Source organism: Rhea pennata, chromosome 5, assembly GCF_028389875.1.
Source record: "Rhea pennata isolate bPtePen1 chromosome 5, bPtePen1.pri, whole genome shotgun sequence".
Lineage (NCBI taxonomy): Eukaryota > Metazoa > Chordata > Aves > Rheiformes > Rheidae > Rhea > Rhea pennata.
Window position 1 is genome coordinate 45349593 of NC_084667.1, and position 14666 is coordinate 45364258.

At 52.8% G+C, this 14666-nt stretch overlaps 2 protein-coding genes across 6 annotated transcripts; both read left to right on the forward strand.

The window, feature by feature from the left end:
* Nucleotides 1-37: 37 nt before the first annotated feature.
* SDHAF2 (succinate dehydrogenase complex assembly factor 2) lies at nucleotides 38-2452 on the forward strand. 5 transcript variants are annotated; one of them, XM_062577157.1, is made up of 4 exons: nucleotides 38-118; nucleotides 654-880; nucleotides 1864-1973; nucleotides 2159-2452. In XM_062577157.1, the coding sequence occupies exons 2-4, from the start codon at nucleotides 705-707 to the stop codon at nucleotides 2287-2289; spliced, it is 417 nt and encodes a 138-aa protein (XP_062433141.1). In that variant the 5' UTR covers nucleotides 38-118; nucleotides 654-704; the 3' UTR covers nucleotides 2290-2452. The 5 variants fall into 5 exon arrangements, with proteins under 5 accessions (XP_062433141.1, XP_062433143.1, XP_062433140.1 ...); XM_062577159.1 differs by having other exon boundaries at nucleotides 39-118; nucleotides 657-880; XM_062577156.1 differs by having other exon boundaries at nucleotides 101-175; nucleotides 657-880.
* A 10932-nt stretch (nucleotides 2453-13384) lies between these two features.
* On the forward strand, nucleotides 13385-14221 carry LRRC10B (leucine rich repeat containing 10B). Its single transcript, XM_062577688.1, has one exon. The coding sequence runs from the start codon at nucleotides 13385-13387 to the stop codon at nucleotides 14219-14221; it is 837 nt and encodes a 278-aa protein (XP_062433672.1).
* The last annotated feature ends 445 nt before the right edge of the window (nucleotides 14222-14666 follow it).

A 14666-nucleotide genomic window follows, 5' to 3' on the forward strand; every position in this document is an offset into this window, starting at 1 on the left:
CCCCTTCCGGCGGCTTCCGCCCCGCCCCTTCCGGCCCGCCCCGCGCCGTAGCCCGCGGCAACGCGCCCACCGTGCCATAGAGCTGGACCTCCTTGCTTCGCAGAGCGGCCCTGTGGGGGTATTGTAGGCCGTACGGCTGCTAAATGGGATGCTAAGAGCGATGGCGACAGCCAGGGTGACGGCAGAGGGGCTTGAGCTGAGCTAAGGGTTGAGAGGCAGTGGTCTTGGCCCTGGGGGAGTAGTTAGAGGGCAGCTAAGGGCCTGGGAGAGGGATGGAGCTAGAGGGATTGAGAAGGGTCCTGGGGCAGCAGGGCCTGTAGGGACATGTTTGGCTTGGGGGGAGGCACTAGGGCCTACAGGGCTGTGTCTGAGCTGGAGGGAGGCATCAGGGCCTGCAAGAACTGTATCTAGGCTGAGGGGGGCAGCAGGGCCTGAGGGGCTGTGTCTGGGCTGGTGGGGGCAGCAAGAGCTGCAGCGGCCATGTCTCGGCTGGAGGGGCAGCAGGACCTGCAGGGCCATGTCTGGGCTAGGGGAGCATGGGGGAGCTATGTCTGGGCTGGGGAGTCTCCCTGGCCCCACTGTGCTGGGGCAGGTAGGCCTGAAGTCTACTGTGTGTTGAGGTGTGACACTTGTGCTGTCCCTATTCCCTCCAGCAGCTCTGCTTGCTCTCAAGATGGGCGCTGTGCCGACCCATTTTGGGGCACATGTCTGTGCAGCGTAACTATCGTGGAGACTCCCCCACGGACTCGGGGAAGGACATCCTGGAGATCCCCTTGCCGCCCTGGCAGGAGCGCCAGGATGAACCGCTGGAGACCAAGCGAGCCCGACTGCTGTACGAGAGCAGGAAGAGGGGCATGCTGGAGAACTGCATCCTTCTCAGGTGAGGCACAGGGTGCTTGTCCTTCTGCTGGAATTGTAGCATACATGCCCCTGAGCCCTGTTCCCTCTCAGCTTTTCAGCAAAGCTCCTGCAGCTTCATCTGCCTCCTCTGTGTCAGGATGTCTGCATTGCTGCATCCTGATGGTATTCATTTGTCCCCTGCGCATAGGGATGGACAGGATGCAGGAGAGAGTATCAACAGTAGCCTCACCAGAGTGATCAGGGAGGAGGTGAGAAAGGCTGGCTGAGAGGTTGCTCCCTAAAGAAGTCACAGGTTTTTAATTAACAGAGAAGAGCTGCAGGCTTTGTGCTAGTGCACAGCCAAACCTAAAACCTAATGAGATGCAAGGTTGCTTAGAGGATGGAAAGCAAATATCTCAGGATCTGCTCGTGAGCTGTTAGGTGAACTACTGCGAGAGTGTCACTTGTACAGGACTGTGATGCAGAGATTACTGCTGCAGGGCAGGATGGGACAGAAGCTTCTCCAAGCAGAAGGCCGAATCAAATCCTTTGGGGAGGCTGTATGCCAGATCTTAGATGTATCAATGATGCAGGGGAGGGGAGTGTCTCGACTCCTGTATCATGAGTACCAAAGCAGCAGTGTGAAATTGTAGACAGTGATGAAGGGAATTGTTTCCCATGTTCTCCCAGGCTGGAGGTAGCTCTTTGACCTCAGGACCTCACAGAAAGTGAGCGTGGCTGAAAGCGCCAAGGTTCCAACAGGAGTTTGGTAATTGTTTAGTGAAGTTCCTCAGCCAGTTCAGCAGGGCTAGGGCCTCTTGAACTGCAGGACTAAAGTAGTAGGTAATGGCCAGAGAGCAGGCTGGGACTTAAGGCAGAAGGCAGGTCACCTTGGACCCAGCTCTTCTGTGTCTTCTTGCAGTATTTAGAGAGCTGGGCACCAGACAGTGTCAGGAGCAATGTGCCAGCCTGGCTTTTTCTCCATTCACCCTCACTTATGTTCCTATATCTTTTCTCCTCCAGCCTCTTTGCAAAGGAGAACTTAAACCGCATGAGCGAACGGCAGCTGAACCTCTATGACCGGCTCATCAATGAGCCCAGCAATGACTGGGACATTTACTACTGGGCAACAGGTACTGTGCAGCCACCCGTTACCCTGCTGGCTCTGACTGCAGTCTCCTACCCTGATTTGAGGTTTAGGGCAACAGAAAAGTCTGGTATCACTCTGGGGCGCAGGAAGCTGGGCTTAGTATGGCTAGTGTTGTGCCAAGTGGTTTGGGAGAGGCACCAGTGTCATGCTGCCCCTTTTTTACCGCAGAAGCGAAACCCACGCCGGCTGTATTTGAGAATGACGTTATGGTCATGCTGAGGGAGTTTGCCAAGAACAAGAACAAGGAGCAGAGGCTGCGACAGCCAGACCTGGAGTATCTCTTTGAGTCATCGCAATGATGGGGCGGCTGCCTTCTCTCTCCTCATCAATTTGAGCTGTTCAGTGCCACTGAGGGTCTCTGTGGCAATCTCAGTGGTACTGCCCTCCCCTATCGCGCTTCTCCTCTGGCAGAGACTGCTCTATCAGACTCTCAGGGCACAGCAAATAAAGGTATGACTGCTAGCCCCTGTGCTCATGCTTTCTGGATGGGCTGCTCCTATCCTGCTCTGTTGTGTGGGGAGGTGTCTGCTGTCTGGTGGCACTGAGAGCAAGGCACCTGGAAGAGCGCAAAACAGTAGCAACCCAGGGGTTTGCTGTGGCAGATGCCAGCTCACTGCTGGCTGTGACAGTTATAGTCCCTTAAAGGTTCCTTCTAAACCTCCTCAAGGGGTCTCTGGGAGCTGGGACCCTCAGTAGGAGGTTGGAAGTGGGGCAGGGCAAAACCTGTCTAGCAAGATGACCCAGTAGACCCTTGCTGGGTGAGCAGCAGCATGAGGGCAGAGGGACTGGTGTTTCCCAGCTGTGCAGCCCTGCCCCAGCATGAAACTAGAGATCACTACTCTTCAGGTGATCTGTCAGCTGGAACTGCTGGTTTTGAGCCTGTGGCACATCCCTGGGGAAGGTGGCAGCTCCTGGACTGCTGCCAGCCTTGACCTCTTCCTTTTCCACTCCCCCAGGTTCTCCTGGGGCAGCCATAGCTGAGTGCAGTGCCCTTTGCTGGGGAGCAAGGGGAATGCGTACCCAGTCCATACTGTCAGCACAGTCGGGGTGTAGAAGTGCCCTGAGAAGCTGCAGGAAGAGTGGGAAGAACATCTCCATGCAGCCATCTCAGGCAGATCTATGTGATGTGGTGAACGAGGGCAGCAATTGGCCCCAGATAACGGGTCTCCAGCTTCTTCTCTGCCACTGAGAAGCCTAGGCAGTTCCTACTCTTGCTGGAGTGAATGGCTCTCCTGCGGAGCGTCGCCTGACAGTGCTGACCCAGAGGGAGGTGTCTCCTGTACCTCTGCACTAGTTTTCCTGGTCTCCCAGGCCTGCATGGGGCTTCTCCAGTGGGGTCTCTGCCTGCTTGGCCATGGAGGCAGTGTCCTTGGTTCTGTACTGGCCATAGGGTCCAGTGCTTGTGTCTCACTTTGTGGACACGTACCCTTCGTGGGTTGTCCCAGCTGGCCTGACAGACCAAGGCTGCGGAGATGGTCTCTTTCTGGCAAGCCTGGCCCTGCGCATCACCGTGTGCTGGTTGCCACATTGCAGTTTCAGCCTGCACATTCCTCCATGGTTGTCTGCTGGCTGCAGTGTCCTCCAGGTTCTCAGGACAGGTAGGGAGGAGCTCTGGGGTGCTGGGCTGCCACATCCTGCCCTAGACGGGGGAGGGGCATGGCTGGAGCGTGGGGTAAGGCAGCCCATCTGCCTGTCTGTGCGCATGTTGCTGTGCTCCTGCTGCAGTCCTGCAGTCTCAGCCCCAGGGCTGCCCATCTGTGCAGGCCTCCCCCCAGGTGTGTAAGGAAGCCTAAAGCAGCTGTAATGACATGGCTCTGGCCACGTACCCCAGGTTGTGAGGTGCAGGGGCTGCCCCCGCCATGTGGGCATGGTGGCAGATATCCGGGGACACTGGATTCTCAGGCATTGCCCCTCGGCTCACCCTTGGCTGCATGGGGCCAGGCTCTGCAACCTCCCTCAGGCAGCCAGCTCAGCACTCAGGCTGGCATTTGTTCTGGGGTGCCCAGCTGCTTCCCACAAGAACAGTTCACAAGCCATGCTGGGGCCTTAGACACGCCAGTGCTGTCTGTGGGCGCTGGGCACTGTTAGAAGGGGGCCATCCGTGGGTGCTTGTTCTAGTTAGATTCCTGGGGGCCAAACATCTGGTTTGGCAAGCCAGCACAAACTCTCACTCTCTCTCTCTCTCTCTCTCTCTCTCTCTCTCTCTCTCTCTCACACACACACACACACACACACACACAACACACACACACACACACACACACACACACACACACACACCACTCTTCAGGAACAAAGCAGTTTATTAGTAGATGCTTACAAACAGACCGACCCAATGGTAATCTCGAGAAGGACCACTCCAATGCTTGTCCCAGTTGTCTGCATGATGAGAGAGAAAGTTGGCAGGCACAATCTTTTCGGGCATCCCCGAGGAGGCAACGTGGTCCTCTGTTGTGTAGCAGCCCCTCCCTCCTTCGGGAAAACTCCGGTATTTATGATTATTTGCGGTAGGCGGGAGTCCCGGCACCTGGGGCCAACAAGTGCAGGGAGTCTAGCCCAACTCTGCCCCCGTTGCATAACCAGGCTGTGATATTGCGCATGCGTGCGGACTTATTTGGGGGCCACATTTGACTTTGGGGGTTGCTATTTCATTACTCTTCAACTTCTGACCTTCAAGTTGACTGCTTCTCATGGTGATTCTGTGGCTATATGTAACCAGCCGCTGTTCTTTCTCACAGATTTCCAAGACCTTGTTAGTTACTTATTTGTATTCCGCTTAACACAGCGGTATTGTTCTAGGCACTAGAAAGTTACAACGTGGACCATTCTCACCAAGTATCAGGTAGTACAGATACAAAAAGTTACAACGCGGACCATTCCCAGCAAGTATCATGTAGTACGGATACATGCCACCGCGAGGTCCATTGTTGGAACACATCAGTATTCCACCACACGAACAACATGGGGTTGTGAAAAGGAGTCCATAGTAGAACGTAATAAAGATAGCATACAAGGAATACAACAGGAAATGCAAAGGAAAATTACAAATAGTAAGCAGCAAAAAAGCAATAATTTCTGTAGCCAAGGCCATCCCCATGTCCATGTCCCAAAAGGATTCCACTCATCACTAACTTGCAGTTGCTTTGTTAAGTGTTGTAGTTCTTGAATCTTTGCATGAAAGGATTGCGAATGATCACTTAAATTCATACAACACATGCCTTTAACATCTTGACAGCCGTGACCATGGACTAGCAATAGAAAATCAATGGCCGCACGATTCTGCAATGTAGCTTGTCTTATGGAGTCTGTATCAGTCAGCAAGCCCGCTAAAGCACTACTGGTGGCGTTACTAAATTTACTTAACCAGCAGCTGAGTTTATTTAGTGTAGCTAATGCTTGAGCACTTGCGACTCCTGGTGCTAGAAAAGACGAAGCAATTCGCTGTTCAGCATTCCAAAAGGTGACATCCAAATTGCAACCGGATGTAAACTGATGCATGTCACGGCGTTCCCAGTGTGTGCCGTTTAATGGTCTCTGATGCAACATTGTAATATTGGGGTTTAATAAGGTTAACCGACCCAACGTATAAGGCCCTCCTTTTATGGCCTTTGGGATTCCAGCCCAAGCTCTGTCTCCACAAAGGAGGAAGAAACCTCTGGACAATAGTAAATGGGAATTAAAGGACATTGTCCACTTGATAGTAGTAATGTTATACCAAGCAGTGGCATTTTGGTAGATTGCCTTGGAACTGTTCACCCACCAGGCTTCGGACTGATTTTTCACAGTGTAGTTAAACATAGTACAATAAGTAGTGGACAAAGACCCTACCAACTGCAGTTCTTGCGGTGGTAACGCAGACAATATGCCTGCTCACGATAGGCAGCCATCCCAGGAGCTGTTCCACTGTGTACAACGAGACTGGCCACTGCTGAGTGTGGTGTTACACAGGGCTGTTAATTCTTCTGCTGTCAACGGTCGCCAACCAAGCAGGTAGAGAACGGGTTCTGCGGGGTAGCAGTACTTAAGCACAGGTGATCTTGTCCCGTGACGCTGGCTAGTCACCTAGACATTCTGTTGTGGCTGTGGTACAGTCCAGGCATACCTGGGAAAATAAGAGGGGGAGGGGAAGACACCATTTTTCTGTCCCTGACTACTCTCTTCGCCTAAGGTGCTCAGTTGGTACTCGCTTCCACTGTTGCTCACCCTGAATGACAATGGTTACTGTGTGCGAATCATCAGCTGCAAGTATTTCGGCCGGAAGTGGCGTCAGGTGTAAAGAGGGTTGGTACCAGACGTGAGCTCCTGCAAACCAAGTTGATGGTGGCAGACTTGGTGTTACGCTGTGGACATAATACACATTAACCCACGGAGCAGGTGGTACCGAGACTGGGTGCGATGTAGTATTTTTGAGACCTAACAACAGAGGTGACTTCAGGTTTGTTTGTATGGGATTCAACAGTACAATATCCTTACTAAGTAATGTTAAACTTAGTTGCAGCACCCGCAGGCATGCTGGTTGAGCATTGTTGACATACAGATGAATGTCGGTGCGTAACCATGTTACTTCCCCACTACCAATACTCCAGTCCTGTGTGCTGTGGACAATATATCCACCTTGTCCACTGGTAGCTTGGAACTGTGCGCCCTGCTTTATGGATATTACATTTGTTGCTGTGCGTACAGCCCATATCTGGCCTTGTTTCATCAATAACAGTGGTGTGGTGCTGCCTGCAACAAATCTGCTGTTTAAGATATGAACAGCCTCTGGGAGGTGGTCTACCCAGCCCTGAAAAGAGCCTCCTCCTAATCTCTGGAGGTGTTCCTTTAGCAATCCATTCATCTGTTCTACCAAGCCAGCTCCCAGGGGGTGGTGAGTGAGGTGTCATGTCCACGTAATTCCTCACTCTTCTGCCCACTGCTGCACTGCTTTATTTTTGAAATGTGAACCATTATCTGATTGTATTTCAATAGGAGTGCCACAGTACAACTCAATGGTATTCAAACACCAAATAATTGTAAAAGCATTATTATAATGGCTAGGAATTATGACAGCCAGCCCAGAATAGGTGTCTACTGCTACACAGGCATATCGCTGTTGTCGATGTTCCTTCAATGGACCAATATAATCAAGTTGCCAAACTTCCCCCCCCCCCCGGTGGCCCCTCGTTTGATCTGTCCCAATGGTTGAGATAACACTTTCTGTTCTTTCAGCATCTGTCAAACAGAACACTGATCAATGACTTGCTGCACTAATGCTTGGCTCAATAGCAGACCTCGCGCTTTTCCCCATGTAACGGTAGCATCTCACCCTGCGTGGCCGGCTTTATCATGAGCCCACTTTGCCAATGCCTCTTCCTCTGGGGCTGTGATGGCGAGGCGGTGGATGTGAGCCAATTGGTCAACATGTGCATTCCATTTTGCTGTTTCTGTGGACTCTTTAGTGTGGGCGTCCACGTGAAACACCCAAACATCACATTCTTGTAAAAACTGCCATATATGTTCCCAATACTGCTTTCCCCACACTTCTTTGGTGCCAATAAACCATTGGTCTTGCTACCACTTACCTAACCAATTGACCAGACCTAATACCACTGCCCATGAGTCGGTGTATAAGTAACAAATGTGATTTATGGGCGTAGCATCAATAGCTTGCCACGCGGCCACCAGTTCAGCTAACTGACTACTACCTTCCCGCCCTTCTATGACCAGCCGTGTATCACTTGCAGGGTTAAATACTACAGCATGCCAGCGTCCCTTTCCGATACAACTACCATCAGTGAACCATGCTTGTTGTCGCTGTGTGTTAGACAATTCTTCATGAGAATAATCCCATTTGCCAATTTGATAATTGACTAAATTCATGGGTTTTCCTGATTCTCCTTGTACCCCTTGGCTGATTGCTTCATGTAGTTGATGTACTCCTTTGCTCCCTGGTTTAGCTCGCTCCTGCAAATATCATTTCATTTTAATAATGGTAGCTTCCTGAGCATGTCCTATTTTATGTGTAGTGGTGGGTGTGAGTGCCCAGGCAATCACAGGGGTGTCCATACAGACTATTACCTCATGATTCAGGGTCTTGGCTTCTGTGTGGAGCAGAGCCCAACAAACAGCCAACAACTGTTTCTCAGATATGGTATAACGCTGCTCTGGTCGTCGCCTATTTTCCTGTAATGGCCAAAGACTCCATAGAGCCACATCCTGTTCAAGTGTTACACGAAGTTCCACAGGACCATCCCTTAAGGGATGTAGTTCAAGGTATTCCTGAATCAGATGTTTTACTTTGTCAAAGGCCTGTTGCTGAGTGTCACCCCACTGGAAGTGAGCCCGTTTCCATGAAACTTGATACAGGGGCTTCAGGATGATGACAAGGCCAGGTAAATAAGCCTGCCAAAAGCCCACTGCACCTACAAACTGTTGTACTTGTTGTTTGGTACCGGTACAGGCCAGTTCCGAATGGTATCAACAACCTGCTCTGGTATTTGATGTTTCCCTTGATTCCACACGATGCCTAAATATTTGACACTCTGTGCCGGGCCTTGTATTTTCTTTGGACTGACTTCCCATCCAGCTTCCCATAAGCACGAAACAGTCATGTCTAGGACTGTTTGCACTTCTTCATGTGTTAAGCCCTGTATTAGTATATCATCAATGTATTGCAACAGTTGTACCCGGGCAGGTACATCCATTTTTATGAGTATGCGGTGAATGGCTTGGTGACGATAGGTAGGACTATGTTTATAGCCTTGAGGCAGTCTGGTGAAAGTATACTGATTACCATTCCAGGTAAAGGCAAACTGCTCCTGAGTTTCCCTGGAAATGGGGATGGTAAAGAACACATTGGCTACATCTATGACTGCATACTATGTGCCAGCACGCTGTTGGATCCGCTGTATTAAGGTAGCCACTTCGGGAACAGCAGTGGTTATCTATCGGTGGTGTGACCGCATTCACACCTCAATAGTGCACTGTCATTCTCCAACTGCCATCTGGTTTCTTACCAGCCAAATAGGACTATTGAATGGGGAATATGTGTATCGCACTACTCCTGCCTGTAGTAAGTCATTAATTGTGGCTTGAATTGCTTTATCACCCCCTGGAATTCGATAATGTCATTGATTAACAACAGTGGTAGCAAATGGAATTTGTGCTTCTTCCATAACCTTTACTACTTGGACAGCATGGATGTGCAGCCACCGTGCAGTACCAAATGTGCAGAGGGACCCATCTATCTCTAACTTTTGGCCTTGCAAGATGTCCATCCCTATTATATATTCATCTACTGCAGCAATCATGCCGCGGTATTCGTGAGGTAGCCAATCACCAATTTTCATTCTTAGTAAGCCAATTTTCCCCAAGATTGGTTGGTCACCCAGACCCCAGACAGGGGTCTGAGTCCTTTTGTGTTTGTCAGGATTGCTGTGTATAATCGTGACCTCCACCCCAGTGTCCACCAATGCCTGAATCTGTTGTGAATTTGTTTTTGGTCACCAAATAGTGCACAAGGCAAAGGGATGTGGGTCATGTCATAGTACACGGCAGTCTGGACCTGAGGCTTGGTCTAATCCCTATTCGGTTTTCAAATTCATGAACTGGGCAACTGTTTTGTCCATCTCCTTCCAAGGATAGTGAGGCCGTGGCACAGGGCTGGGGCCAAAACCCACTGGAGGGATGGCACCCTTACTAAACGAAGTAGGGTAAGTCGCCTCCTTCCATGTATACACGGGTTCAACCTCCAACGGAGGTAAATGTGGAGCCAGGGTTCCTTCACTGTTCTTGTATTGCACTTGGCAAACTTGCCCCGTCTTTGAGGCTGCGCCATATGACGCAAGACAGACAGGGGCTGCCTATCTAGCTCTGTTCTAGGAATACCCCTTCCCAAAAGTATTTTGAATAGCTGTTTTCTTTCTCCAAGATCTCATCAGTCTTCCTCCTTATCTTGTGTTTCCCTAGTCTGTTCTCCCCTATGCTCCCTGTCCTCATGATGGGGAACTCTGGGCAAACCACCCAGCTGGTTCAACTTCTCTATCACCTGTGACAAGTGATTTCCTTGCTCAGCCATTAAAAGAGGGATCAAATATGGCTTTAATCCTGAGGGACAACCTTCCAATAATATGTTTCATGTTCCTGGCAAGAAAGGCTGGTCTAGGTATGTGCCAGGGTCACCCGTATTTACAGCTAACTTAATTCCCTCAGTTTTTAGGATAGCAATAGCTTGGCGCAATGTCATCCAGATTTTCGGCATGGGGGGGAGGGGAGCAGGCACCTTCATTACTGTGTCTGTCCCCCAGGCCCTCCGCAATCACAGCTATGAGGGAGTGAGTTTCTCCCAGAGGGAGCCTGTGAAGGGCAGACTGGACATATGGGTCACTGGTCAATCCTATAAATTTCTTAGTGTCAAAGTCATCAATGCTAACCATTTCTGATCCCTCTTTCATGAGATGAACAAACCAAAATTGCGGCTTTTCACCAGGATGCTGACTATAATTAGCCAGCAAATTCTTAATGTCCTCCAGTCCAAAAATCTATCAACTCATCGGACCTGACAAATGCACCCTTTCCTGGGTCAAGAGTAGCCTTCCTACGAACTATCAGCGTGGCTCGCTTACCCTTATCAGCCCCTAGTCCTTGTGTTTCTGCTTCATCCTCTGAATCAGAGGTACTCCAGATGTTCCCATCCCATTTCTCTGGATCCCAGTCAGGACTAGTAATAATAGCTCATACTCGAGGGCCACACCCATCTTATGTTTTTTCCTGCCTGCGGCGTCTATTAGCTAATCTCACCACAAATTGTTCTGCTAAACTAACACATTTCCCCCTCCATTGGGTCTCTTTGTTGTGTTAAGGTGAACAAAGCCTGCTGCTGCATCAGATTTGCAGCCTTCTGCTCATGCACCTGTTGTTCTAGCTGTCCTGCCCTTTCAGCTAATTCATGAGCTTGTCCCTCCAGTACTTTATAGGCAAGCAGGAGGGCCCCCCCCATTCGTCCTGCGTGCTTTAATTGCTCTTTGCCCTTGGTGTGGGAGGTTTCTACAAATTGTTCCCAGTACTTTAACACTTGCATGCAGCTTGTCCCGGTCCGTGACTCCGGAGAAGCATCCATACATGTTTCCCACTTATCACATAGCACAGTCCATGGCTCTTGCGTCCACCCAGGATGCTCAAGGGGTGGGGCTGCCTCTTTTTCCGCTTTTGTTCCTACAGTCTGAACCAGCAGGCTCACATCTAATCCTATGCTCGGTACGATATACTTTGCAATGACTATGGTGAAAAAGATAAGCAGTAGGAGCATCCTGCTCCAGAGCAATATTATGTCCACAATGCACACACGAAAATGTCAAGCCCAGGCAAGATACAAGCAAACACACTGACCGAGTCCCACCAATGCAGGTGGCACAGCCTCGGAACAGCTGTGTGCCCCACTGACCGAGTCCCACCAGTGCAGGCGGAGGGGCCTCGGAACAGCTGTGTGCCCCACTGACCGAGTCCCACCAATGCAGGCAGCACAGCCTTGGTACATCTGTGCGCTTCACCAATCTCACTATGCTGCAAACCCCGGGAATCCCATCCTCATTGCCAATTTATGTTCTAGTTAGATTCTGGGGAGCCAAACATCTGGTTTGGCAAGCCAGCACAAACTCTCTCTCTCTCACACACACCGCTCTTCAGTAGCAAAGCAGTTTATTAGTGGATACTTACAAACAGACTGACCCGATGGTAATCTCCAGAAGGACCACTCCAATGCTTGTCCCAATTGTCTGCATGATGAGAGAGAAAGTCGGCAAGCACAATCTTTTCGGGCATCCCCGAGGAGGCAACGTGGTCCTCTGTTGTGTAGCAGCCCCTCCCTCCTTCGGGAAAACTCCGGTATTTATGATTATTTGCGGTAGGCGGGAGTCCCGGCACCTGGGGCCAACAAGTGCAGGGAGTCTAGCCCAACTCTGCCCCCGTTGCATAACCAGGCTGTGATATTGCGCATGTGTGCAGACTTATTTGGGGGCCACATTTGACTTTGGGGGTTGCTATTTCATTACTCTTCAACTTCTGACCTTCAAGTTGACTGCTTCTCATGGTGATTCTGTGGCTATATGTAACCAGCCGCTGTTCTTTCTCACAGATTTCCAAGACCTTGTTAGTTACTTATTTGTATTCCGCTTAACACAGCGGTATTGTTCTAGGCACTAGAAAGTTACAACGTGGACCATTCTCACCAAGTATCAGGTAGTACAGATACAAAAAGTTACAACGCGGACCATTCCCAGCAAGTATCATGTAGTACGGATACAGAGCTTTTTCACCAATGCTTTCGGTGGGTGCCGTTTGGGCACCAGCCACTGGAGGGCTGTATGAGCCTGGCTTGGCAGTGCTGGCTTTGGGATGACACAGCTTATCTGCAGCAGGGAATAACTAGCTAGGGCTGCAATGCCAGCATGGATATGGGGGTGGAGGAGGAGGAAGGAAACCCCCCAGGGGCGGGGAAAGGAAAGCCTCCAGCAGCTGCATGTCCTGCAGGACAGAGCAGGCCCGAGGCTGGGGCGTGGGACATGGTTTGCCCTGCACGGTGTGCACTGGAGTCTCCATCTAGCAGCTGACGGTGTGCAGGCATGTGGGTGCGTGTGCAGGGACTGTGTACAAACGTGTGCAGATTTAGGCATGCAATAGGCTTGTGCATGCATGTGGGGTGTGCATGTATGTGCCCTCAGGTGCACACATTTGGGTGTGCAGTAGGTCTGTGCGTGCACGTAGAGGTAGGTGTACAGTGTCTGTGTGCACACATGCACATGAGTGCAGGCATGCTGCAAGCCTGTGCACATGTGTGCACACATCTGGGTGTGCAGTGGGCTTGTGTATGTTTGCAGGCATGCAGTATGCATTTGTGCGCACACGTCTAGCTGTACAGTGGGCCTGTGCATGAGTGTGCAAACATGCAATATACATGTAAAAATGTGTGCACACATCTGGGTGTGCAGTGCACTTGTCCATACGTGTGAGGATGTGCAGCGGGCAGCCTGCACATGTAGCAGGCCGCCGGCTGCCAGTTCTCACGCCGACTCCGCCAGAGCACCGTGGCGGAAGAGGGGGGGAAAGGAGGGGGCGCAGCGTGAGAGGGGAACGGGGCAGAGCGGTGCTGCCTACCGGAGCAGGTCCCGGCCGCGGGGATGGGGCGTCTCCGGGGGCGGGGCGAGGCTGTCTAGCGCAGGCTGCGGGGGGCGCGTGCTCGCTGCGGAGCGGGGCGGCCCCCCCGCTGGGGGGGGTCACAGTGCAGCGGCGGGGAGGGCGTGTTGGTCGCCCGCCCCCCGGCCCGCGGGAAGGCCCCGCCCCCCGGGCCGCCCACTGGCGGCGGCGCGGCGTGGAGGGTTGCCGTGGCGACGGGCCGCGGGGCGGCGGGCGCCGAGCATGGGCAGCGGCGGTTCGGCAGGGCGGGCCGAGCGGCTGCCGTCGGGCGCAGCGGAGCAGCTGTGCGGCGGCGAGAGGTGCCTGGAGCTGAGCGGGCGGGTGCTGCGGCGGGTGCCGGCGGCCGTGTGCGCCATGCGCGGCTTGCAGAAGCTCTACATCAGCGGTGTGGGGCTGCGGGAGGTGCCGGCCGAGCTGGTAGCCCTGCGACGCCTCCGCACCCTGGCCCTGGACGGCAACGAACTACTGGAGGTGCCCGAGGTGCTGTGCTTCCTGCCCTGCCTGGCCCACCTCTACCTGGGCCGCAATGGGCTGCAGGGGCTGCCGCCTGCCTTTGCCCGGCTGCAGAGCCTGCGCTGTCTCTGGCTGGAGGGCAACTTCGTGGCTCGCTTCCCCCGTGCCCTGCTGTGCCTGCCCAGCCTGCAGAGCCTGCAGCTGGGTGACAACCGCCTGGCCCACCTGCCTGCGGCACTGCCCCGCATGGCTGGCCTGCGTGGACTCTGGCTCTATGGCAACCGCTTCGAGGCCTTCCCCCCGGCTCTGCTGCACATGGCCCAACTCCGAGTGCTCGACCTTGACCGCAACCGCATTAACCACTTTCCTGACCTGACCTCGCTGCACAGCCTGCGCCTGCTCTGCTACGACCACAACCCAGCCCGGGCGCCGCCCCGCACTGGCCCTATCGTCCGCCTGGTGGGTGATGGTGCCCGCGAGCTCATGGAGGCCCGCTGCCAGAGCCTCCAGGCCCAGCAGGAAGAGGAGGAGGCTGCCGCTGAGGCCCCACAGGCCTCTGGCTCCCCACCACCTGAGGGCATCTCCCTTGTGGCTCAGGGGACGTGAGCTGCTGACCGGGCCTGCATGGAGGTATTGTGGGGCTACTGACACCATTCACTTCTGACAGGATGGGTGAGAAGAGAGCCCTGGGCAACAGGTCCCAGGACCAACATCTCTCCCTGGGGCTGCAGACAGCAAGGATGGGCACTGCCTGCATCTGCAAGTCTGTGGTCATGGAGATGGGTGGCCCCATGGAGCCTTTTCTTCTGCAGAATGGTCCATGGCAGGAGACACAGTGCTGCTAAAAGAGGAGTTTCCCATGACCTGCATCTACCCAGCCTCTATGGTGGACCTTTGCTTCCAGCTGATGGCTCTGCTGCTGCAGGGCAAGGCAGGGAAAAGCAGAGCCATTTGCATTTGTGGACCCTGGGCCCTGAAGACCAGCCAGGTTGGGAATAAACCTTTTCTTGTCTCCAAGGTTCCCATCCTACCATGGGACTTGGAGAGAAAT